Here is a 25,167-nt window from a genome sequence, read left to right on the forward strand (position 1 = left end):
TTAGGAAAGCAGGTTTCTGTGAAGGAAGATTGGTCCATTGAGGGTTTGGGAAAGAGGGACTAAGAAGCAGTTGGCTGATTCTGAGATTTGAGGATTCTGTGGTTGGCAAAAGAGCAAACTTGAAGGATTTGGAAGAGAGGCCATAGAAAATGTGGGCTAAGAGGGGGTTTTAGAGGTTAGGAAAGATGAAAGGGTGGAGGACCTTTGGGGGAATCTTAGAAGGGGAATTTAGGTCCTGCTGGGGGGGAATGGGAGGGACTGCTCTACAATCCTATTCCCAGGAGCTGATTTTAATGGGTGTGGTTGGGTCAGCTTTTGGGAGGTCAGTTAACAATTATCTTTGCTCTATCTCCCTGGTCCCTTTGGTAGAACAGGTTCCTCCAAATAATCATTGTGGGTTTGGCTGGTATAGAGACAGCTGAGTTAATCACCTGCTTCCTGAGAACTGCTTCCCCCTGCTCCCAAGATCTGCAGATCTCTCCAGAGAAGGACCACAGATTCATGGACCTAAAGCTGGAAAGGAATTTGCAAGCTAGCTTGCCCAGCCATCTCATTTGACTGATGAGGAGACTTAGGTCCCAGGAAGAAGTAACACTACTTGTCTAGGATCAGGGGTATTTAAGGAGCAGGTGGAATTTAAACCCAGATCCCTGCTTTTCCAAAATCAGCTCTTTTCTTACTGTCCTACACACCACTTTTAGTAGGGCAGAGAGAAGGGCAGCTAATAATGCCTGGGAACCCCTTTTAGGTGGCTGAACATCATCCTCAGGCAACAATCAGTCAACAAGTATTTATTAGGTGCCTTCCGTGTATTAGGACCCGTCAATATAGATATAACAATAAAAGTCTTCTCAGAGATCTTTTATTCTATCTGGGATCAGCACGAATTTGCCCATGGGCTGCCCACTGCTCTTCTTTCTTTTGCCTCTAAACATCTGGTCATGTTTCTCAACAGCTGGATGTGGAACCTACAAAAAGCACATCCCTTCTTCTTAGTTCATCATGGGGATGCCTAAGTTCCTCCCTCCTCTCTTCCTTCCTCCCTCCCTCCCTCCCTCCCTCCCTCCCTTCCTTCCTTCCTCCTTCCTTCCTTCCTTCCTTCCTTCCTTCCTTCCTTCCTTCCTTCCTTCCTTCCTTCCTTCCTTCCTTCCTCCTCCTTCCTTCCTTCCTTCCTTCCTTCCTTCCTTCCTTCCTTCCTTCCTTCCTTCCTTCCTTCCTTCCTTCCTTCCTTCCTTCCTTCCTTCTTTCCCCTACTCCCAGGGGTCCTCAAACTTTTTAAGTAGGGGGCCAGTTCAAGTTCAAGGGGGCCAGTTTAAGTAGGGGGCCGGACAATAGTAAAAACAAAAACTTTGTTTTGTGGGCCTTTAAATAAAGAAACTTCATAGCCCTGGGTGAGGGGGATAAACGTCCTCAGCTGCCGCATCTGGCCCACGGGCCGCAGATTGAGGACCCCTGCTCTACACTATAATGGTCACTGCCCTCTGTCCTGTCCAGATTGGCTCTCAAAGACATCACCTTTCTCCACACTTTGACCGACTCAACCAGGCAGCAGTAAAACCGTCCATTTCCCCCCCTTCCTAATGTTTATTGCCTCTATGCTCTCCTCTCTGTTCCCACTGCCAACACAGTCATCCGGGCCCTCATTACTTCCCATCTGCCTATTGCAGAAACTCCTAATTGGTTTCCCAACCTTCAGTCTTTCCCTCCTCCAACCGGCCTCCTCATTGCCTCCAGACTAATTTCCTTAAAGCAAAGAAGAAACCAAACTCCCCAGGCTGGCACCAGCCTTATCTCACCCCACTCCCCCACACTTTGCCCTGTGCTTTAATGAACTCCTCCCTGTGTCGGGGACACACCCTGTGAATTCCTACTTTGGTGTTTTTGCTGCTTCCTCTGCCAAGGGTGTCTTCTGCCTTCTAGCAATATTCTTCAAGGTCCAGCTCTAAGGCCACCTCCTACAGGAAGCCTTCTCTGATGCCCCCCACTCCCACTACAATAGAACTTTTCCCTTTATTGATTTCTCCTGTCACTTATCATACTCAACTTCCTTTAGTTATTTAGGTAATTGCTTATTTCCAGTCTTAGACCAAGAGCTCTGGGAATCTGCTTCTAAAGTATTCTTCGCAGACTTAAAACTGGAAGAGATTTTAGATGTTATTCAGTGCAAATTTAGGATTATACAGATGAGGAAACGGAGGCAGAAGGAGATGAAGAGACTTGGCCCAGATATTGAGGAGCAACACAGCAAAGGGGCTGTCCTCCAGATGGTTAATCTGGTCCTCTCAATTGTTCCCCCGTGGGATCCGAATCCCAACCAGAACCCAGATTTTTCTGCCTCTCCAGCTGTCTCATCTTAGGCAAACGGTCTTTCCTTTTGAGCCTCAGTTTCCCCATCTGTAAAACACAGGCCTCCCAGAACCCTCCCAGTTTTAAATTTATGGACAGAATGTTCAATACCCTCCGGGAAAACTGCTCCTGTAAGAGACACCCCCTTTCCCCACCCACATGCAGTTCAGTAAGAACTTTAAAAAAAAAAAAAAAGTGTGTTTTTTTTTTTTTTTTCCTGCGGCAATTGGGGTTAAGTGATTTGCCCAGGAAAGTGTTAAGTGTTTAAGGTCGCATTTGAACTCAGGTCCTCCGCACTTCGGGGCTGGGGCTCTATCCCCTGCGGCCGGTCCAGTAAGAACTTTTAAAGCCCTCCTTGTGTGAGAAGAGAAAGTGGGCCGGAGGATCCGAGGGATTCGCTCAGTTCCTGCCCTTTTGAAGGGGGCGGGGGAGTTGCGGCCTCCTAGTGAGTTCAGGCCCAGTTCCGGCGCCCGTCCGTGGGCTAAGTGCTGAGGCCGGCTAGGTGGCTGCCCCGGGGACCAGCAACACCCGGCGCGATGGCGATCAGCCTAATTATCTTTGTTATTGTTATTTGGAATCGGGCTGACGGCCGCACAAGCAGCCTCCCTCCCCCGGGGGCCTTGCACGCCCCACCTTAACCGACACCGGGGTGGGAGAGGGGCCTCGGAGCGGGGCAGGCGCTGGCCCCGGGCTCCCCCCCGCCCCTTCCCCGGCTCCCTCCTGCCCTCGGGGAGTCACCCCCCCGGCTGGGGGCTGGGGAGCTGACTCAGAGCTGTCTCGGATCTGCCCTCAGCACCCCGAGACTTGGAAGGGAGAGTTCAGTTTCCTCCGAGACTCACTCTCCAGGATGTCAGGCCCAGTGAGTCACGGCCCGAGTCTCCTCCCGGGGGCCTTGACCGGGGGACCGAAAGTAAAGGAGGCAGGAATCCCGAGGAACTGGTCAGATGGAGGCCCGGGTCGAAAGCCCGCCTCCTCCTCCTCCCTCCCCTCGCCACACCCTCAAGCCTTATAACTGCCAACATCTGGCGGGAAGCTTCACCTGTCGCACCTGCCGGAGCTAGAGCCTTCCCTCCGTGAGCCTCAGCTCGGAGAGCCCGCGCCCCTCCGCCCCCGGCCTTCCCTCCGTGAGCCTCAGCTCGGAGAGCCCGCGCCCCTCCGCCCCCGGCCTTCCCTCCGTGAGCCTCAGCTCGGAGAGCCCGCGCCCCTCCGCCCCCGGCCTTCCCTCCGCAGAGCCGTCGGCCCCGAGCCCCTCCGCCGCGCTCCCCCGCTCGCCGCTCCCTCTCGGGCCGAGAGGATGGGGTCCATGGGGCTGCAGGTGATGGGCATCGCCCTGGCCGTGCTGGGCTGGCTGGCCTCCATGCTGGCCTGCGCGCTGCCCATGTGGCGCGTGACGGCCTTCATCGGCAGCAACATCGTGACGGCGCAGACCATCTGGGAGGGGCTCTGGATGAGCTGCGTGGTCCAGAGCACGGGCCAGATGCAGTGCAAGATGTACGACTCGCTGCTGGCCCTGCCCCAGGACCTGCAGGCCGCCAGGGCCCTGGTCATCATCTGCATCATCGTGGCGGCCCTCGGCGTGCTCCTGGCCCTGGTGGGGGGCAAGTGCACCAACTGCGTGGAGGACGAGACGTCCAAGGCCAAAACCATGATCGTGGCCGGCGTGGTCTTCATCCTGGCCTGCCTCCTCCTCCTCATCCCCACCTCGTGGACGGCCCACAACGTCATCCGGGACTTCTACAACCCGCTGGTGGCCTCCGGGCAGAAGCGGGAGATGGGCGCCTCCTTGTACATCGGCTGGGCCGCCTCGGGCCTGCTCCTGCTGGGAGGGGCTCTGCTCTGCTGCAACTGCCCCCCTCGGAGCGAGAAGCCCTACTCGGCCAAGTACACCGCGGCCCGCTCTGCCCCCACCAGCAACTACGTGTAGGAAGCGCCGGGGGACACTGGACTGAAGGGGCCGGGGCGGTGCCGGAGACGTTGCCCTTCCTCACCCCCACCCCTTTCCTGGACTCTACCTGGACGGACTTTCTTTTCCATTCTCCCTGACCCCTTGGGCCTAGCAACGGCAGAGATGGGACGCTCTCCTGGGCAGCCGCCGGCCCAAACCCTGTGCGTCTCCCTAGGAGTTTGGGGAGGGTCAGGGGGAGTCGGTTTGGCGTGTGTGTGGGGAATGCCACCTGTTCCGGGTGGGACGCTTCCCCAGCTCCTCCCTTCTCTCCCAAAGTCCCTCACCCGACTCCTTCTGGGGTTCCTGGAAACCTAGGGCTTCCTCTGCAGAGAAACTCGGTGGGATTGGGCTGGCGGGTGGGAGGGAGCCCCCCCCCCTTTCCAGGGAACTGGAGCTGGTCCCGCAGTTTCCCAGAAAGAGAAAGAGGAAGAGCTGTCGGTAGAGTTGGCTGAGGAGCCATTCTCCTGCCTGGGGGCTCCTGGAAGAGAAGAGATGGAGCTGCTGATCTGGCTGAGCTGGCTCAGTCTTTTGGCCAGGGGTTCTTTGTCCCTGCCCGCTGGTTCCCTCCTGGAGCTCGTGTGCTTGTGTGTGTGCACAGGTGGGCACTTGTCCTCCAACCTATTCCCAATCCTCCCTGAGCCCCTCTCTCCCTTTCTCCCTTTTGTGTTGCACTTTCCTCTAGGAGTAGTTGGGTCTCTGAGGAAGCGGGGAGCCCACCCACTCACTCAGACCAGCGGCTCTCCCAGCATCTTGGAGAGACAGGGGATGATGGAGGGTGGCCCAGCCCCTTCCCCCAACTAGTGACAGGAGCCTCAAAGCGGGCCAACTGGTTTAGGGTGGGAGGATTGACAGAGGGACAAACTGGTTTGGGATGTGGGTGAGTGAGGCAGGCTCCGGTTGTCTCCTCCCTGCTCTCTCCTGTTTTCGTTTGCAAAATTCTCAGGACAAACAAATGGGGAGAGGGGCTTTCCAGAATATCTGGTCTCCCTCAACTTTTCTCTCCATCTCAGGACAACTCAGCTTTAGAACCTGGGGGGGGGGGACAGCAGGGCCAGGCAGAAGATGGAGAAGATGGTCTCAAGAAGCCAAGACTTGGCCCTACCAAAGAATTTGGGTGGGTTGGGGAGGAGTGAGTGCAGATGAAGGGGCATTTCTCTGTTTCCCCTTCCCCCCATGGTTTGGGGCAGCTTTCCTGCCTAAGGATGATATTTCTGTTTTGTAATTAAAAATAAAACCATAAATTGTAATTATTATTTTCTACAATAAAGTGGTCTTGTACATGGAAGCATTGCTTGGCTCTCTGATTTCAATTTGAGGGTGAATGGGATGGAGGTGAGAGGAAGAGTTAGGAGAGGGAGAACCGATCTGGGGGCCTCGTGGGACAATCTGGATCTCAGCTGTCTGGCATGACCCAAGTAGATGAGATTTGGGATTGGAATCTAGGCTTCCAGGGTCTGTCAGATATGGGCTCTGGCTCTCTCTCTCTCTCTCTCTCTCTCTCTCTCTCTCTCTCTCTCTCTCTCTCTCTCTCTCTCTCTCTCTCTCTCTCTCTCTTTCTCTCTCTCTCTCTCTCTCATGTTCCCTTATCCTGGGAGCTAAACTCCTTCAATTCTGTCTTCATTGAGTTATAGAATTACAGGTTGGGTTTTTTGGTTTGTTTTTTGTTTGTTACTTTGAAGGAACCTTAGAAACCATCAAGTCCCATCAAGCCACACTCCAGGTGTGTCAGGTGTATCCACGGGTGGCAGATCAAAAGAACGAATGATGAGGGGGAGAGGGCTTTAAGAATGTGCTTGAGGGTTTCTGTTGACCCCCTGGATAGCTTCATGAAAAGTAATGAAAAGGTTCCTGCCCCCTGGGACGGAGGACTTGGGGATGGGGGCTCAGTTCTGGGAAAAGGAACTTTGTATGAAGGTGTCAAGCTCACTATTGGAAAAAGTACTAACTATTGGGAATGAGAGAGACAGACAGAGAGAGATAGACAGAAAGAGACAGAGAAAATGAGGATGAGAGACAGAAAGGGAGAAGGAGGGAGAGGGAGAGGGAGAGGGAGAGAGGGAGAGGGAGAGAGAGAGAGAGACAGAGAGAGACAGAGACAGAGAATACAGCATGAGGGTTCCAAGGTCAAAGCCACGGAGCTCAGGGCTCAGGTTTCTGAGGATAAAAACCGTCCGGGATGGGTGGGGTGCATTGATTCTGTAGATTAAGGAACAGAGACAACCACACCCAGCTGGAACTAAGGTAACTATGGGTTTATTGAATAATCTACCAATCGTATGGACATAATCCCTCATTAAAAAAATACAAAAAGACGTCTGTGTTTTGTTTTGTTTTACTGGCATCGGAGCGCTCCCGGAGTCTGACTGTGGAAGGCGGGAGCTGTCCAGGCGGAGCCCCTAACCCCTGGACAGTTTCCAAGGGCTATTTAGGGAGATTGAAACGCTAACCTAGAAGGAATAAGCTCCTTCTGCTTTTGAATTCACCAATCCCGAGAAAGGTAGAGAAGCTTGGACCAGTCAGTGGTTGAGAGGCTGTCTGGAATCCCAAAGGCTCTCGGGAGGGTTCATGGGTCAGTCTCCCAGGCTCTGGAGACTTGTCCCCCGCTCTGTTTTTGGATGAATGGGTCTGAATCACCAGGTGTGCATGAGAGGGCAGATGGCTGGGGATGGGCTGGGGAGGGGGAGGGGGAGTCCCACCCAGGAAGGAGAGTTCCAGCACGTCCCCCCCTCAGTGCCCTTTGACCAGACGTCTCCCCTTCCCCCCAATCTGGGATGTTTTGCCCGGAGGGGGTTGTTAGGGATTTCTGAAACGGAACAGTTCAGAAAAATCCTTCTTGGCCAGGAGATTAAGAAGGGGCCCGAGAAGCCAGCTCCTGGCTTGGGGCCAGAGGGGTTGATGAGTGGGAGAAAGGGGGGAGTGGGGAAGAAAGGGGGGGGAAGCATTCTTGGCAGCACTTCTGGTACCTCCGCATCCAACACGTTGCCAAGTCCTGTGGATTTGAGCTCTCACAGCCTCCCCTCGCCCTGCCATCACTTGTGGCCTCCTGCCTCCCTCCCTCCTTCCCTCCCTCCTTTATAAACCCAGGGCCTTAACCCAGCGAGCTTCCTCGCCCTGTTCTCTCCCTCCTCCCAACATCCAAATAATTACCCAGGTCTCACATCAGAGCAGTTGTCCTATTATTATCCACTGGCGGAGAAAATCCCTGAGGACCAAAGGCTTCTATGAAGTCAGGAAAGCTTTTTAATTCTTTCTTCAATGGCGGCGACGACGTGTCCCTTTGGACAATAGTCAGAAGTGGGTTTGAGGTGGATGATTTATTTGATCAGCAGAAGTATGTTTGCTTATTTATAAAACTGAGTCATTTAATGAGATGGGATCAGGAGGGTGAAGTGGAAATAATGCTGAATTTGGAGCGGGGTGACTTAGGGTTCAAATTATCTAAGGCTTGAGCAATTCCTTTCTCTGAGACTCAGAATGAGTGGGACCCATGCCCTGGGATTTGGAGTCTGAGGACCTGGATTCGACTTAGCTTTTCTTTTTAAGGACAAATAATTAGTTCTCCAATGCGTAGACTATCACTTTTTTCTTTTTGCCATTAACTTTTCAAGCTGGTTTCCTCTTTTAATTCACCATATTTGCAGATATTCCTGAGGGAGCAGTGCAGGATTGATCTGTCCCCATTTTACAGATGAGAAAAATCAAGTTGAAGCATCAATCATTATTTATGAAGCGCCTACTATGTACTAGGCTCTGGAAGTGATGTCTGACCGGCGGCCTGTAGTCTTCCTAGACTCCCCGGGCCTTGGCCGGGGGAGCTTCCTGCTTACAGTAGAGATAGATGACCCCGGAGATGAAGGCCGGGCTGCTGCTGGAAAAGCCTGCCGCCTCTTGCTCCGACGTAGCCAGTTCCCACTGATCCACAGTGTGGACCCCGACTCGCTTCCATTCCCCAGCCTGCTCCAGCCTGGCCAGCTCTGCCTCCAGGGCCTCTTTATAGGGCAGGTTTGAAGGGTTGGCTCTGGTGGTGAGACACAGCAGACCCCCTGAAGGGAGAGAAGGCGGGAGAAGGGGCACTCAGTGCTCTCTGAGCCCCCTCTCCCACTAGGACATAGCTTTTCCCTTGTGTGTCCGACCCTAAGCTGCCCAGTGGGAGCCTGGTCTCTTGGAGCTCGCGAGACGAGGATCCCATGAAATAGGTCACAAAACAAGACCTTCTCCCAAGTCTGTGGTTCACAAGAGTAGAAGGAGGTGTCGGTAGGTGGTCAGGGAGGCTTCCCAGAGAGGGGGAAACAGAGCTGGAAGGGAACTGAGAGACGAATCATCCAGATGGGGAAAACAAGGCCCAGAGAGGCCAGATCACACAGGCCCAACCTCACAGCTCACAGGTGTATAAGGGATGCGGTATAAAGGTCTTAAGCTTGGGTGTTTTGACTCCAATAGCACGGCCCTAACCATTGTGAAATTATCTTTCTAGAGAGAGTGAGACTTCAGGAAACAGCATGAAGACCCCACCAAGCCTCTCATTTTATCAAGGGCCCAGAGAGGTAAGGACACTTGCTTAAGTAAGTGGGAAAACTTCAATTTTGATTTGATTTGAATCCAGGTCCCTTCATTCCAAATCCATCCCTTATCTCACTTCCTCACAAAAGCCATTTACAAAAGATTAGACTTGGAGAGTTGGGGAAGGTAAAATGGCCAGAAGAAATGGGATGGAAGGGAAATCAGGAGGGCACATTAGAGATAAGGAAATGGCTCACCTGCTGCCTTTCCCCACTCCTGCACTTAGCTCAGTAGATCCAATACTGGTCTCGTGGGATTCCCAGCACCCTAACTCCAGCCTCCCAATGCTGATACCCCGGCCAACACCTGGTCATCAGGTGTGCAAAAAGTCTTGAAGCTGTACCATAAGCCACCTGGGCCATTAACCAAAGGCTTTTAGGGAGTATCACTTAGCATGTAGGAGCAGCTTGTTGGCTTCTGGTGAGAATCCAGAAAACTCACTACGGAATACCTGCAGATTTACTAAACAGTTGTCAAAGTACTTCCTTCCTTCCTTCCTTCCTTTTCTTTCTTCCTTCCTTCCTTCCTTCCTTCCTTCCTTCCTTCCTTCCTTCCTTCCTTCCTTCCTCCTTTCTTCCTTCCTTCCTTTGTTCCTTCCTTCTTTTCTTCCTCCTTCCTTCCTTCCTTCCTTCCTTTTCTTCCTTCCTTCCTTCCTTCCTTTTCTTTGTTCCTTCCTTCCTTTTTTCGTTCCTTCCTTCCTTTTCTTCGTTCCTTCCTTCCTTCCTTTTCTTCTTTCCTTCCTTCCCTCCTCCTTCCTTCCTTCCTTCCTTCCCTCCTTCCTTTTCTTCTTTTCTTCCTTTTCTTCTTTCCTTCCTTCCTTTTCTTTTCTTTCTTCTTTCCTTCCTTCCTTCCTTCCCTTCCTCCCTTCCTTCCTCCTTCCTTCCTTCCTTTTTTCCTTCCCTTCCTCCCTCCCTCCCTCCTTCCTTCCTTCCTTCCTTCCATTAATATGAAAATTCATTCTGTATGACCATACATATTAGTAATCTTTTTTCAACCTTTTCAACAGCTGGAGGAGGAGAAGGAGGGAAGGAGAAAATTTGGAACTGAAAATAACATAGAATTTGAAAAAATAGAGAAAAATAAGTGTAGCAGAGAGAACTCTGCATTTGGTCTCAGGAAAATCTGGGTTTGAGTCCAGACACTTAGTTGCTGTGTGATCCTGGGCGGATCCTTCCCCTCTCCCAGCTTCCGTTTCCTCATCTAAAATGGGGATAATCATAACATTTATTTCCTAAGGTTGTTGTGAGGATCAAATGAGGTATTTGTAAGGTGTTTTGCAATTTTTGTTAAAAGCAATGTACAAATGTAAACTACTGTTATACTTGCCCAGGCCAGCCAGGTACAAGCAGCAGAGCTTGGGTCCTCTGGGGTGCTGGGGATACCATTTTTAGTGGCATTTACAATACTACACTCAGCTAAAAAGGCATCTTGTACCTAAAGAAGATACTGACTTTGGAGCCAAAGACCCGAGTTCAAATACCGCTGCCTCTGATAGACCATCCTTGTGGTTCTTTATACCCTGTTTGCCTCAGTTTCCTCATCTGTTAAATGAGCTGGAGAAGGAACTAGGAAGCACACCATTACCTCTGACCCAAATGGGTCACGTAGAGTTGGACATGACTAATCACCAACAAAAATATTTATAAACAATTGGAAAGGCAAGCATTCAGTATCTAGTGTGGAATAATAGGAATCGAGAGACGTCAGCTTTTGCTTCCTTGTCACTAGTTCTGCGATGTCGGACAAGTCGTTTACTGTCCTGCCTAGGCTTCTGTTTCCTTGTCTATAAAAGAAAGTCACTGAACTGGGTCATCTTAAATGTTCTTTTTCAGCTCTTAATGCCCATGATTCAACCAAATCAAAATAAGGTTCCACAGGTCTATTATGGGGCAGGACCAGAATGTCAATAAACTAACTGAAGATTTTAAAAACCAGATGTTAGTAACCAGTGCAAATATTTCTCTAGTTAACTGCAACTGGGCTGTAGGTTACCTGCTTCGTCAGTTGGGCAATATTTGATCTTTCCCAATCTTCTACATGGAAGGGTCTTTCCATAGACTCTTTCCCCCACCAAGCATCATTTCTCCCCAATATTAGGAGAGTTCTTCTTGTCTCCAACACCTTTATCTACTTATTTATTTACTTATCCATTCATTTATTTATTAATCTATTTATTTATTCATTCATTTATTCATCTATTCATTCATTCATTTATTTTTTGTTTGTTCATTAATTGATTGATTGATTGATTACTATCAACACACGATTTCCTGACCATCTTTGCTTTTCTGGGCTTTTGCTTCCTTTAATTTGTCCCTTAATCTCTGTCTGTCTCGGTTTTCTCAATTCTAAAATGGGGACAATGACCACACTCACTTCCCAAGGTTGTTGTGAGCTCCTATTGACATAATGCTCATGTGTAGTTTATCATCGTACCCGATACATACAAGGCATTTAATAAGTGCTTGGTCTTTTCCTCTCCCCCTTCACAATTTCCCCAGAATCTCTTTAGGAGTTGGGCGAGCCAAAATCATCATCACTTTCCCCACGGGCCCATATGTCTCTCACCTAAGATAATATCTCTCATTGTAAGAACAGCACGATTCTACATCAGCCTCCCTTCCTGAGCTGTAATCCCTTCCCTGCCAGCTCCAGTTGTCCCATATTTTTTGACCCGGCCACATCTGAAGAGACACTGGATGAATCTCAGGAGCTCCATGCACAGACTCCAGCTCTGGTCCTCTCCGACCAAGGGGAGAGGAGAATATGGGTGGGTTCCTGCCTCAGGACACCAGGGAGCTCTCAGGCCTCTGGCCCCTAAATCATGTGTCCGCCCAGGCTTTGGGCTTCCCAATCAATCAGCCAGAAAGCACTCTGGTAGGCTCAGGGGTTTCAAAAACAGCCAGCAGGGCTCATCGTGAGAGCCGACATTTTAATAGGGTTTTAAGGCTTGTGAAACGATGAACACATCTTCTTTCATTTGACCCTCACGATCGCTCTATGAGGAAGGTGCTGTTATCCCCACACAATGGGCAGAAACCGAAGTAGGAGGTAGATGACTTGTCCAAGGTCAAACACACTGTCTTGAGACTACATTTGAATTTGTCTTCCTGAGTCCAAGCCCAGCTCTCTACCCACTGCCCCGTCTGGCTCCCTCTGAGCCAGTCCCTGCCTTCAGGAAGCCTAAATTCCTCTGGCAAGTAACCAGGGGCACCTAGAAGTGTATGACTCAACACCGCCCCTGTGCCAGGGACCGGGGGCACAAAGACACAATGATTCTAATCTCGAGGAGTGAGTTTTTTCTAATTAGGGAGGCCCAAAGCTCAGTTATCTGTCTGCCTGTATATATTTCTCTTTGTGTGTCTCTCTGTACCTTTGTCTCTCTTTCTTGCTCTGTCTCTCCCTCTGTTTCCCTCTGCTTCTGTCTCTGTTTTGGTGTCTGTGTTTGTCTCTGTCTATCTCTCTGTCTCTGTATGTTATCTGCCTGTCTCTGTGCCTAGACATACATATATACATACACACACATATACCCAGAATCAATAAGAGACTAAATGCAAATAAATATGAGGTCTCTAAATACAGGCCAGTGTGGAAGGGAGGACGGCCTACTGAGGGGCCTGGAAAGGCTTCCTGGAGAAGGCCTTACCCCCTAGAGATGGGGACTTGGGGGTGGGAATGGGGGCTCACCAGGGAGGATTTTGCTCCGGGTCAGGGATGGGGGCTCGGTGCGGGGGATGGAGAGCCATTACCTGAAGGTCCGGGGAATCTCCTCCTTTGCTCTTCACTTCTGAGGTTCAGTTGAAAACTCAGGATGGTGCCTTAGGCCCTGGTGGTCAGTTAGTGGGGTCTGCCCTGGCCCAGTTGGGTGCTTCTACCCCTGGGCCCCAGACCTGCCCTCAGGTGTGTTTGGCTGGTAGAGCTCACCTGGCTTTGTGACGCGGAGGAGCTCAGACACTGCACTGCAAGGAACCTGCCCATCGCTGAGGGCCCCAACCACCATCACGGCATCGTAACGATCTGCAGCCGGGACGAGGTAGACGGTCAGCCCTCCCTAATGGCCCTGGACCTGCTCCCATCCCGCAGGCCCAGGTGTTTGCTCCCTCACCTGCAGACTTTCCTTTTTTGTCCAGAAAAATGAATGGGCTTGATCTGAGGAAAGATGGCCAGGGTGAGAGGGGGGTAACTAGAGTCTTCTGTCAAGGCCCAAGGAGACAGTCTAAGTGGGCCCCCCCCCCCCGCGGGGGCTTCCCTCTGGAGACAGTCTCATGCTGTGGCTACACTTGTCAGTGGGTTGGGTGGGTGTCAGAGGCAGGGAAGGGGGCTCGGGGCTGAGAGCTTAGTACCGGCCGCTCAGGTGGCAGAGGGCCGGCGATGGAGACCGTACCTGCAGGGGCCGGCAGAGGTTCTGGGCCCAGGACACAGAGGCTCAGCCGCTGGTACAAGCCCCTCCTCTTGGCCAGCTCCAGCATGTTTTTGCTGCCTTCTATTCCGTGGAGGTTGCAGAATCCCCGCTTCTGTAGCTGATGGAAACCGGGTTTTGTTATTGCCCCCCTCTCATTCTAGAGCTCCTTAGCCCTGGAGAAAGTCCATCCTTGGATAATCTGAGTCTGTCCCTTTGGGGGCCAGGGGAGGGACTGACAGACACAGCTGAGGGGCAGGGAAGGTTCCCAGTGGCATGAGGTGGGCAGGAAGGTCCGGAGAACGGACCTTGGAGGGAAAGGGCGGGCAGTGGGGATAAACAGCTGCGGCGGGAGAACCAGCAGAGGCCCCTCACCTCAACAGCCACCAGTCCAGTACCACAGGCCACGTCCAGGAGCAGAGCCTCTTGGGGCCTGGAGGGGAAGGCCGAGGCCAGGCAGTCCACAGCCAGGCGGGGAGCTCGGTAATCCAGGGCGGCCACATCCTGTGGGACAGAAAGACAGAAAGGTAACCCCCCAACACCAGTGTTAGGGGACTCAGCGAGTCAAAATGTTTACCTTTTATATTGGAAATGTTATCAGCACGCTTAAAAATGATATTACTGGGGTGGCTTAAACAAAAGCTCGGACTGAGGAAAGGATGATGGGTTGATAGTAAAAAATAAAACTGAGTCAGGAGAAGTTAAACGGAGCAATTGTCACATATTAACTTTCTCAAATTTATAAGAATAAAAGTCAATCTGCTAAATGATAAGTGACCAAAAGCTACGAATGGGGAGTTTTCCAAGGAAGAAATTCAGATGACTAATAATTATGGGACACCGAGTTCTTCCTCCTGGAACGTGGAGACAAGCCTTCTGCCAGGAAGTCCCGTCCAGACGCCGGGGAGCCTCCCACAACGGAGGCCGCTTGGTTCCTGACACTTTCGCATGGTCGGGCGGCTCTCCTAGCAGCTCACACCACGGCGGGCTCTGCTTCTGGGAATGGCCTCCAGAAGCCATGGCCGCGCTCTCCCCCTCCCAGAATTCTCAGCGGGAGGCCGGCCTCCATCCTCCATCCTTCCGTCCGAAGTCTTAGGTCTCGGGATCTCGGAGCCTCCGTGTTACACATGAGGAAACGGATGGAGGCCTTTAGACAATGGTCACCACCGGGCAGAGATGAAGCCGAGACCCAGCCCCCGCCCCCTCCCCGGGGTTTTCCGCCCTTCTTTTGCCCCCTCCCTCCCCTGGGCTCAGGGGCCATCATGCTTCCCACCCTTGGCCGGCGAGCTCCTCATGCAGGTTATAAACCAGCCTCCTTATCTCTGAATCACAGAAACCCTCATCTTGGTGATAAAAGCTCCGAAACCATGATTCTGCCGTTTGGACATAAAAGCAGGAAAAGATCACGATGTCCAGCGAGAACTCACTGTCCCCGACCTTCCTGGCCCCACCTCGCCTGTTAATAAAACAGGGCAGGACCCGGTGCCCAAGGGCCTTCTAACTCAGAAAATGCTGAGGCTTCGTGACCGGGCGACAGCGGGAGCTCCTGCGGGATGGGAAGTCCCCGAGAAACGTTCCTTTGTCTCTGTGGCTCCCAGGTCAGGCCCGGGCACAGCAGGCGCTCCTGACTGAGGGTACATTTTTGCATATGGGTGTATATGGGTGACATGCGGGGATACAAACACACACACAAAAAGTCTTCTTGAGGTCAGATCTGGCCTTGGACGCTTACACGCCAGCTGTATAACCCTGGGCAGGGCACTCCCCCCTGTCTGCCTCAGTGTCCCCATCTGTAAAATGGGCTGCAGAGGGGAAAGGGAAACCACTCCAGGGTCTCTGCCAAGAAAACCCCCAGATGGGTCATGAAGACTTTGGGAAGTTAAGAAGAGTAAAGAACAGAAAGAATTCAGCTTGGACGTCTCAGGTTGAAAATGTCCATGGGAGATCCAGTTTGGGATATTTAATAGACACCTGGGGGGCAGCAGAAGGTGTCAGATGGGATGAGGTACGAGGGGGCAGGGGCTGGTTTGGTCTTTGCCCCTTCAATGTTAGCACACAGTAGGTCCTTACTAACAAATGCTCGCCGATGGCTTCGCGCCTCGTCGTTCGGTCCCGGGCCTTCGGAGACCAGGACGTGCCCCAGCCCTGGGTAAAGCGACACACGAAGGAATTTAACGAGCAGCTTTCCCTGCTGACAGGGGAAGCCGGCCTCTGGGCAGCTCCGCCGGCCTCTCCCCCTCCGTTTCTGCAGCTTTGGCTCCCAGGACCCAGAGGGTGGATGGGGCTGGAGTCTGATTTCATCTCTCCGCCGGCTTGCGCAATGAAGGCTTGTGGTTGTTTCTGCTTCCCCAGAGCACATCCTTGTACCTTAGTCACCCTGTTTACTTCCCAGCAGCCCTGAAAAACCGGTAAGATTTGTCTGAACCCCTGAGTTCTTTCTGCCCTTTGGAATTTCTACCTTTTTTTTTTTTTATCATAACTGCGATCAGCAATGACAGCCCTTCCCGGGCACTGATTGGTGCCTGATGTTGTTATCTGTGTGGGGGGGTGTCTTCAAATTGCCCCTGCTATTAGCGGCTGTGCGATTTTGCACGAGATTTCCTCTCAGTTTCTTCCTGTGAAATAAAGGGAATATTGAAATCTCCCTGACGTGTGGCCCCCCTCGAGCATCCCCCTCACGAGTGTGTGGCCCTCCAGAGCGGGGATTCTGCCCGGCCTCGGGGCTTCGGGGCTGGAACGGGGGGACGTCCCACAGTCAGGAGCTCCTGAGGCCATGTTTTGCCTTCATTTGGAAACGTCCATGTTCAGATTGTGATCGTGCTTTGTTGGAATATCCTGAGTTTTCAATAGGCATTCAACAAACATTTAGTAAGCACCTGCTGTGTACATGCAACTTTGGGGAGCTCAGTGCAGCACCCCCCTTCCCCAAGCCGGACCAGTTTCCACTGAGGGGAAAGTTTCTTTTGATGCAATCATTCTCCTTCCCACCTGCTCCCAGCAGCCTTCATGCTCCCGAAACGCACCGGGTCCATCTCTGTCAGACCGCGGGGTCTCTGAAAGCGAGGGTCGTGTTGCCCCCTCAGAGACTCCCTAAATGCAGGGGCCGCTTCTCCTCCGTCAGACCAGGGGCTCCCGGAGGACAGGGTCTGAGCCTATCCTATTTTCCTGAGGGATCGGAGGAGAAAAACTCTCCCCATTCTCTTTAGAGCAGCTTGGAAAATGTACAGATGTGTGTGAGTGTGTGTGTGAGTGTGTGTATGTGAGTGTGAGTGTGTGTGTAAGGTGTGTGTATGTGAGTGTGTATGTCTGTGTGAGTGTGTGTAAGTGTGAGTGTGAATGTATGTATGTGAGTGTGTGTGTGAGTGTGAGTATGTGTGTGTGTGTGTGTAAGGTGTGTGTGTGAATGTGTGTATGTGAGTGTGTGTAAGTGTGAGTGTGTGTGAATGTGTGTATGTGAGTGTGTGTGTGAGTGTGAGTATGTGTGTGTGAGTGTGTGTGTAAGGTGTGTGTATGTGAGTGTCAGTGTGTGTGAGAGTGTGTGTGTGAGTGTGTGTATGTGAGTGTCAGTGTGTGTGTGAGTGTATGTGAGTGTGAGTGTGTGTGAGTATGTGTGTGAGTGTGTGTGTGAGTGTGTGTGTGAGTATGAGTGTGTATGTCTGTGTCAGTGTGTGTAAGTGTGAGTGTGTGTGAGTGTGAATGTGTGTATGTGAGTGTGTGTGTGAGTGTGAGTATGTGTGTGTGTGTGTGTGTAAGGTGTGTATATGTGAGTGTCAGTGTGTGTGAGAGTGTGTGTGTGAGTGTATGTGTGTAAGATGTGCTTGTGCATGGGGAGGAGAGGAAATGGCCCGGTCACCTGATCATAGTCAGAAGCCCACCCGTCGTAGAAGTGGATTTTTTGGCTCAGGTCGGTGATGCCGTGGGAGGCGCCGATCCGGGCTTGCACCTGAGACAGGCTCCTTTCGGGGGACGCCATCTTCCTGAGGGATAAAAAGGTCACCTTCCACTTTAGCGCCCTGGAGCCCTCGGGAGAGAGGGTCTGCCCCAGTTTCAAAGCCCCCAGCTCTTGCCCAGCATCCCCCTCCCTGGGCGCTCAGACCTGCAGCTGGGAGAGTCAGGTGCGTCATCGCGGGCTGAGATTTAGCAAATGAAAAAGCAGCCCAAGATTGACTGTCATTGGTGAGAAGGACCAGTGGGATAACGGCCCATGGAGAGTGTTACACAGAGAACACGGGGCTAAAACTCCGAGGGCCTAGAGGTGAATCCTGACTCTCCATGGCGGTTTTGTGGCTCTGGGAGCCCTTCCCTTTCTGGGGCGCCATAGGTGCCTCGTTGGGTCGGAGCGGACTCCCTCTGGCCCCTTGGCTCTCACTGCTCTGGTCCTCGGCTATTTGGCCGGGCACAGTCCCCCGGGGTGTGAGCGGGCACTAACGGGCCCTTACGGCCTGGTTGGGGGAGAATGTTCGGCCCCTCAGGACCATTTTCTGTGCCTTTGCCTCCCCTCTGTCTCTCTCTGCTCCCCTTGGGGCCCGTCTCTCTTTCCTGGCTCCATCACTCTCATTCATCCCATAGCTGTGGTCTGGGGGCGGCCTCCAGGGCTCTGCCTTTTCCTCAGGGCCAAGGTGAGAGGCAAGGACCAGGGTGTCTCCTTAGCCCAGCCCCCACATCCAGCTGCCTCTCCCCGTCCCAATGTTCCCGGGCCTCTCTGACACCCAGAGAATCCCCCTCAGACTCCCCTTGTCTGGCTTTCAGACCCTCTGCTCCTCTTCCTTCCCTCTCCTGTCAGTCTCGCCTCCTCCCCTCCTTTCCCCAGCAGAGCTAGGATGTTCTCTGTCCCCCCCAGCCCGGGCCCCTCCTCCTCCTGTCCAACTGTGGCCCTTCCTTTAAAGCCCATTTCAAAGGCCTTTTCCCAGAAGCCTGGGGGAATGTGTGTGAGGGAGGAGGAGCTCAGGACCCATTTCTTTTAGGTTTCCTGGGTGGCAGGGGCAGAAGCGCTTTGTGGGGGCTGCTTGGGCTCCCAGGGGTGCAAGGGAATCAAGGGGGAGGAGACCTACTTACCTCTCACCTGACCCAACCGGCTGGTCCAATGGGGGTGGGGCAGGAGGGGTCCAGACCCAGGCCAATGGTCAGAGCAGATGGGGGCGGGGTGGGGGCAGGAGGAGTGGAGGGCAAGCGGTCCCTTCCCCCTCTCCTCTCCGGTCCCCTTCTTCCCTTTGAAAGCTGATTGGTCCTTAGTTAAAAAATGCTCACCAATCAGCTGAAAGGCTTTCTCCCCTCCTCCCCATGCTCGCAACTTTGGTTTATGATCGACCTTTCCCTTCTTTCCTTTGGCCTCTAAAGCCTTCAAGCGTCCCTGTTTTGAAAGTAATCTGAGCCTTTATTCCAGATCCCCTTAGAATTTCATCCTTGCCCCGGAGCAGGTAACTTTACCTAAAGGGAGAGCCCTCCTCTCCCCCAGTGATAGGCCATTCTTTTTTAAACATGTAAAATATATATTTTAATGTATTTTATTAAATATTTCCTGGCCACGTTTAAAATCTTGACATTCATTTAAAACCAATTTGATTCCAAATTGTCTCCCTCTCTCCTGCCCCTCAGCCACCCCTTAAGAAGGCAAGCAACTGCTCATACGTGGGAAGCCACGCAAAGCACATTTCCATATCAGTCACGCATAGACACTCACAATGCGAGAAACATTTAAGATTAAAAAGTCCACTTCAGTCTGTACCCAGAATTCACCAGTTCTCCCCCAAGGGAGAGAGCGTTTCCCATCTTGTGGCCTTTGGAATCGTCTCGGTTGGAGTAGCTCAGCCTTCCCCGTCGGTCACTGTCACCGTGGAGGAAGTTCTCTCGGTTCCGCTCAGTTCCCGTTGGGCCAGATCATGGGTCTCTCAGGTTTTCTGGAAGCATCCCACTGACACTTCCCATAGCACAGGAGCCTCCCGTTACAGTCCCATATTCATTCAGTTGCTGGGCATCCCCTCGGTGCCCACTTCTTCACCACCACAAAAACGCCCCATTCCTGGAAGCGGGGCCCATTCCTGCCACGGAGCCCCCATGGCTCGGCAGCCATCCCCGCGCAGACACCGAGCTCCCTCTCCCTGATCTCATGCCTCGGTCCCGGCCGCATCCCTGAGCCCCCGTTGCCCCGGTGACCGCTTCCCAGGGAGCGAATGTTCATCTTTACCAACATCTGAGTCCGAGTCTCCGTGGCTACGACCGCGTTTTGATTCCTAACACTGACTCCCATCCCCACCTCCGGTCTCGTTCCTTTAACACTATTTTATTACACGTTTTGTTTTTCTGTCCCTTTCATTCCCCATCCTGGAATGAAACGCTCCTCCTCTGTAATCCAGAGAACTGTCCTTTATAACAAAGAACAGAAAGGAAAGAAGATCCAAACCCATTATTAAAACCAACCAACCATCAATCAATCAACTGGGTCTTGGCAGCTCAGGCAGCACTTAGCTACATCATCCCCTCGTGAGCAGAAATGGCGGCAGATACATTCTCGTGGCTCTTCTTCCGGACCAGGCTTGGCTGCAATAACTTCGGTGTTCAGTTCTGGATTTGGGTTCTGCTCTGCCCCGTGGACTCTTACTGTCCCAGTGTGTATTGCTGTAGTCATTGTGTATATCATTTTCTTTTCTTTTTTATTGAAGTTTTTTATTTTCAAAACATATGCAAGGATAATTTTTTCAACATTGACTCTTGAAAAAAACCTTGTGTTCTAATCCTTCCCTTCACCAATATAGGTTAAACATATTTTCTCCCAGTGACATCCACCCCACTCCTAATCCAAACCTCCATTGTTGAGCACCCATCCCTGACATTAAACTCCCAATAGTTCTCACGCTGATCTAGGTTCAACATCCCAATGCTGGGCCTCCATCCCGGCTGAACCCACAGTCCTAATGCTAAGGTCGCTGAGCCCCATTCTTAGCATTGTGTTCACCCAGAATATTCCTATTATAAATCCCACAAAAGCCAAAGTCTTGCTCTTATCCTAGAAATCTAGCTTGGGTGTCTGGGTGTGGGACGGGGTAGGATGAATAGGGGTGAGGGAAGGAACTGGAAGTGTTCTTCTGTGGAGTGCCGGAATCATAGGATTTTAGTTAGAAAACCTGGGTTTGAATCCTGGCTCTCTTACCTGTGTAAGCCATTTCTCTCTGGATTTCCTAAATTAGGGCTGGACTAGATGTTCTGTAAGATCCACGACAAAGGATTAAACGCTGTGGGACAATCCCAGTTGAAGGCAGACAAAGGCACAGAGCCCCCGAGGCGGCAGCTGGGGAGGCCAGAAGGCACCTCTGCAGGTCTGCTCCCTTGTTGGTTTGGTCACTTTGTGCTGTGAGGGTCTCAGTCGTTTGCAGGCCCTTTGAAGTGCCGAGGGGAAGCTGGGCCCCAGCAGAAGGGGTTGATGGCTCAGGATGGAGGCAGGAAGGGAGACTTGTCAGGTATTGAGCTGTCAGCCGTGTCCCCACAAAGAGTCACTCAGTCGCTCAGTTCCAGCTCTACTTTTGAAGGTCCTTGTGGTGGCTCTTTCCTTCCTCTCCATCCCCATCTTTAGAACTCAACCTCACTTTCAAAGTCTCTAAATCCCCAGCAGCCTCTGCTCGTTTGCCTTACGGCTCATAGGCAGCACAAGCCAGACGTGTACCGGGAACCCCAAGTCAATGCTATGGCTCCCTTTGTCCCAACATGAAGGGTGACTTGGGCAATGGAGAACAGAGGCATCAAACATGTTTCCTCTGGTCCTCTCAATGCCCTCTTTTCTGTCTGTCTCTTTCCTCCATCCCTCTCTATCTCTTGGTCTCTATATCAAAAATTATTTGTGACAATGTATAACTCTTTACGAGCATAGAAAAGGGAGAGGAAACAGTGAAATCTAAATGATGTAAAAGCAAACTATCAATAACCTGGGAACCTGATTAAAATGTAATGGGAAGTATTTATCAGAATAAATAAAAATACAACGAAACCATAGATACCAGTGAATTAACCAATTATTTAGTCAATATTGCCATCCGCCTATAATCATTCAACATTAATTATTAACCTCTGATAGTCATTATGTGGCCCGCAGGGATCATTCTGAATGGATTGATGGTTTCTGTTTCTATTTGAGTTTGATATCCCTAAAGTAGATATAAGGAATTTGGAGAAACATGGGCAAGTCTGTAAAATGGGTCCGGAGTGAAATATGGAAAACCAAAAGAGCCATAGAGACCATTTCACGCTCAGCCACTAGATACCAAGAGGAAAACACAAATGTGAATGAGGAGATTCCTGAAAGTCAGCCGAATTCCAAATCACTGAAAAGAGCAACGAAACATTTCCCAATTGAGAAATGTTCAAAAATTCTCATAAAAATAATCTCACCGTGTTAAGAATCACACAAATGAATACGCCAAATCACAAATACTAAGAAAAAATAAATCAAAACAGCCTCGAGGCTTCACTTCAGAGATAGAAGATGAGCAAAGATGAGAAATAGTCAAAGTTGGAGAGATTGTGGAAAGGAAGGCACACTCATGGGTTATTGGGGGAGGTGCAAAGGGATACGGCCATTTTGGAAAGCAATTTGGAATCATTCAAACAGAGTGGCTAAAATGTTCATACCCTTTGACTTAAGAGATATCAATTTTAGGAGGAATGCCCAAGGATGTCATTAATTTAAAAAAGACTATATACCAAATATTTATGATTTTTTTTTGTGATGACAAAGACCGAGGAATAAAATAAATGCCCATTAATTGAGAAATGAATTGTGGTGTGTGAGGTAATAAAATCTTACTGTGCTTTATGAACAGAAGGAACACAAAGAAACATGGACCGAGTCACCTAAACTGAATCAAAGTGAAGTGCTCAGGGTCAAGAAAATAAGACACAATGACTACAAAATGTAAACGCGAGGAACAATGGCCACAAAGCAAGCAAAACTCATTTCAGAATTATAAAGGCTAAATATGGTTTAAAGAAAGAGCTATGAGAAGACATCTTCCTCTTTCCTTTGGATAGGGGATGGGATAGTTCTTGGGAAGCAAACACTGTATAGAATGTAAAATTTTTTGGATATATTATTTTCCTCCTCCCCTTCTTTCTTTCTCCTTTTCCTCCTCCTCTTCCTCTTCCCTCTCCCTCCCCTCCTCTTCCATCTCTTCCCCCTCATGCTCTTCCTTCCCTCTTTTCTGTCTGTCTCTTTTCTCCAACCCCTCTATCTCTTGGTCTCTATATCAGAAATTATTTGTGACAATGTATAACTCTTTAAGAGCATAGAAAAGGGAGAGGAAACAGTGAAATCTAAATGATGTAAAAGCAAACTATCAATAAAAATCTATTTTAAAAAGCTAAACCAATAAAGTTCCCTGGGATCGGAAACTGAAGCCTTCCCTCCCTCTGGGGTTGAGTGTCATATACATGTCAGACATTCAGACAGGGTGTAAGGTTTTTGGCTCAGCTTTTCTGGGGATTACAAGGAAGGATTCAGTCTGGATGGGGCCGAGGGGCTTTGTTCTCTCAGATCTGACTGCGATATGAAGAGAAAATGCATCAGGAAAATTTTTTGAAAAGAATTTCTCAGATGTAGCCAGATTTTCTTTATCTAGAAGGGGGTGGGGAAATGGAGGTTGGGGGGGCAGCAGAATGCCCCCCCTCCACCTCCAACTTTCAGGGAGATTCTCAACTCCCATGCTTTTTAGGCTCTGTGTGCAGATGCCCCCTGCCTCTTGGAGAATCCTTCTAAGTGGGATCCTCTCCCTCTACCACTGATAATTCTTCCCCTTTAAAGAAAGTATCCCGGAGTAGGAAAGAGTCCCAAGTTTCTTTGTTAAAAACCTTTACATCTAAGTGAAGATGCTGTTCTCAGGGGTTTTCTAGTTGAAATTTAATTATTCATGTAGCATTTTTTTTGGCTTTGTGTGTCCCTGGATCCCTGAGCGTGGAAGAGATTTAATATAAAGAGAACCAAGGGCTGGGAACTAGGGAGCTCAGTTCTGGGGAAGGCATTAGTGTCTGGGGTGGAGATTGGGTGTTATAGAGGGATGGATTGTGTCAGGGATGGAGCTCAGCGTCAGGGAGGGATCTCCAGGCTCAGGGTGGAGGCTCTGGGCTGGGGATAAAAGCTCAGTGTCAGGGATGCTGGGTGGAGATGTTTGATGGTCCTGTAAAAATAGTTCCAGGTGTGTGAAATCTTGGAATGAGCAGAAGTTGGCAAGGAAAGGGCAACGATAACAAGCAGGGGAGGTTTGTCAGAGCTGTAGTGGGGGAAAGAACAAAGGAGGGATTGGACTCGACGGGTGGGTGGGATAATGATGCTATCGGGGAGAAGGCAGGGCTGGCAGGTCAACTCAAATGATTATTGTGCCATTCCCTGGAACACGGGTCTTCTTTCTGCAATCTTTCTCTTTCCCCAAGACAGTCAACTATCTCCTGTTGTGACTTTGGGGTATTTGACAAAGGAAGGAAACAAACTTTTTTTAAGCATTTGTGCCAAGTGTTTTATAATATTACTTCATTTGCTCCTCACAATATCATTCTGAAAAAAATCAGTGATTCTACACTTGAGGAAATTGAGGCAGCAGCAGTCAAGTGATTCGTCCAGGGTCATACTTAGCAGCTCAAGCTGGATTTTCCTGATTTCATGGCCAGCCACTTCACTGCCCAACGTGTTTGTCTCAGTTCTGTTAATAAATCCGCTTTGGAGTCCAAGTTGAAGAGGATGCTCTGTGGAGATGAGCAGATTTTTGCAGATGATATTGTGCCGCTCTCATCGAACCTCAGAACATTACGTAGTGTTTTCTGGGAGAACCATAATTGCTCAAAAGAATTTGGTCTAATTAGCCATGTGGTAAAAATCAAATAGATGGACGCCCAGTGTCTCTCTCTCTCCATCTATCTGTCTCTTCCCCTAACTATACCAGTATTGCAAAGGGACCAGGAGTTTGGCCTAGAATTGAACAGGAGGTGAAATGTTTTTGGTAAATTGAAAATTATTTATTTAACCTTTTATTATATTATATAATCATAAATTATTTATTTTATTATTATATATTTTAATATATTATTTATTTCATAATAATTTATAATTTATTTATTTAACCTTTCCCCTGAAACAGTACCACAATTCTGTTGGTGATACTGTCTGTTAGAAGTCATGGAAAATTAGCCTCCAAAGATAAAGTTGGGGAGCACTGAGGAACAATGTGGGGTTGGAGGAGGGATGGCACACAATAGGTGGGAATAGTTTGCTGCATGTTACAAGCAAGAAAATTTTGTGACTTGCTCAGGGTCATACAGCTAGAAAGTGTTAAGTGTCTGAGGTCAAATTTGAACTCAGGTACTCCTGACTTCAGAGCTAGTGCTCTATCTACTGCGCCACCTAGCTGCCCCCAAGCAAGAAATTTTAAAGAAGAAGTGGAATAAATTATTTCATCCAAGGAACGTTTGAATAGAAAGAAAATCAACTGATGAAAGCATGAAGCTAACCATTGGACTTCTGTGCTCTAACGATATTCTCACGTTGTCTAGAGACATCCGCTGGCTAGATGTCCTGTATGGAAGGACGAGTCCAAGATTCATCCATTGGATGGGTCTCTGGACCCATAGATCTGCATCCTAGGGAAAAAAATATTTACATTGATGGAGTATTTGAGTATTTTATTCACTGTTCTGTTCTAAGTATTTATTAAGCACTTCTTCTGTATCAGTCACTGTGCTTGGGATCAGAGATAAAACAAAAACTCTCGAGGAGTTTTATTTTCCATTCATAATACAACATATGCATATAACATAAAAATATACAAATAAATGCAAATTATTTTATAGCTCTTCGAAAGCATTTCTCTGCCAAAACGAATGAGCTTTGGACAAGAAAAGAACAATGTAGAAATGAGCGATAGGGAGTTGGTATCCAGGTAAA

The 25,167-nt window shown here is 50.0% G+C and overlaps 2 protein-coding genes and 1 long non-coding RNA gene across 4 annotated transcripts; 1 reads left to right on the forward strand and 2 right to left on the reverse strand.

Moving 5' to 3' along the window:
* Positions 1-846: 846 nt before the first annotated feature.
* Positions 847-2,492, reverse strand: LOC127558694 (uncharacterized). Its single transcript, XR_007952962.1, has 2 exons — positions 2,031-2,492; positions 847-968 (listed from the first exon to the last, which is right to left on the reverse strand). It is a non-coding gene; the product is annotated as an uncharacterized LOC127558694 (long non-coding RNA).
* Positions 2,493-3,186: 694 nt separating this feature from the next.
* CLDN4 (claudin 4) lies at positions 3,187-5,576 on the forward strand. Its single transcript, XM_051991933.1, has one exon. The coding sequence runs from the start codon at positions 3,641-3,643 to the stop codon at positions 4,268-4,270; it is 630 nt and encodes a 209-aa protein (XP_051847893.1). The 5' UTR covers positions 3,187-3,640; the 3' UTR covers positions 4,271-5,576.
* A 946-nt stretch (positions 5,577-6,522) lies between these two features.
* METTL27 (methyltransferase like 27) lies at positions 6,523-20,223 on the reverse strand. Of its 2 annotated transcripts, XM_051991934.1 has the most exons (6): positions 18,306-20,223; positions 17,104-17,227; positions 13,626-13,754; positions 13,236-13,371; positions 12,776-12,868; positions 6,523-8,334 (listed from the first exon to the last, which is right to left on the reverse strand). In XM_051991934.1, exons 2-6 carry the CDS (start codon positions 17,221-17,223, stop codon positions 8,078-8,080), a joined length of 735 nt encoding a protein of 244 aa, XP_051847894.1. In that variant the 5' UTR covers positions 17,224-17,227; positions 18,306-20,223; the 3' UTR covers positions 6,523-8,077. The 2 variants fall into 2 exon arrangements, with proteins under 2 accessions (XP_051847894.1, XP_051847896.1); XM_051991936.1 differs by lacking the exon at positions 18,306-20,223 and having other exon boundaries at positions 17,104-18,274.
* Positions 20,224-25,167: the final 4,944 nt, after the last annotated feature.

This window comes from Antechinus flavipes, chromosome 4 (assembly GCF_016432865.1).
Source record: "Antechinus flavipes isolate AdamAnt ecotype Samford, QLD, Australia chromosome 4, AdamAnt_v2, whole genome shotgun sequence".
Lineage (NCBI taxonomy): Eukaryota > Metazoa > Chordata > Mammalia > Dasyuromorphia > Dasyuridae > Antechinus > Antechinus flavipes.

Bases quoted from the DNA above. Each gene is read 5' to 3' on its own strand.
- METTL27 (XM_051991934.1), bottom strand. From the start codon at position 17,223: ATGGCGTCCCCCGAAAGGAGCCTGTCTCAGGTGCAAGCCCGGATCGGC. The intron at 13,755-17,103 runs GTGACCGGGCCA...TCTGTCCCACAG, and splicing joins GGGCTTCTGACTATGATCAG to GATGTGGCCGCCCTGGATTA. The intron at 13,372-13,625 runs GTGAGGGGCCTC...GGTTTCCATCAG, and splicing joins CTGGACTGGTGGCTGTTGAG to CTACAGAAGCGGGGATTCTG.
- CLDN4 (XM_051991933.1), top strand. From the start codon at position 3,641: ATGGGGTCCATGGGGCTGCAGGTGATGGGCATCGCCCTGGCCGTGCTG.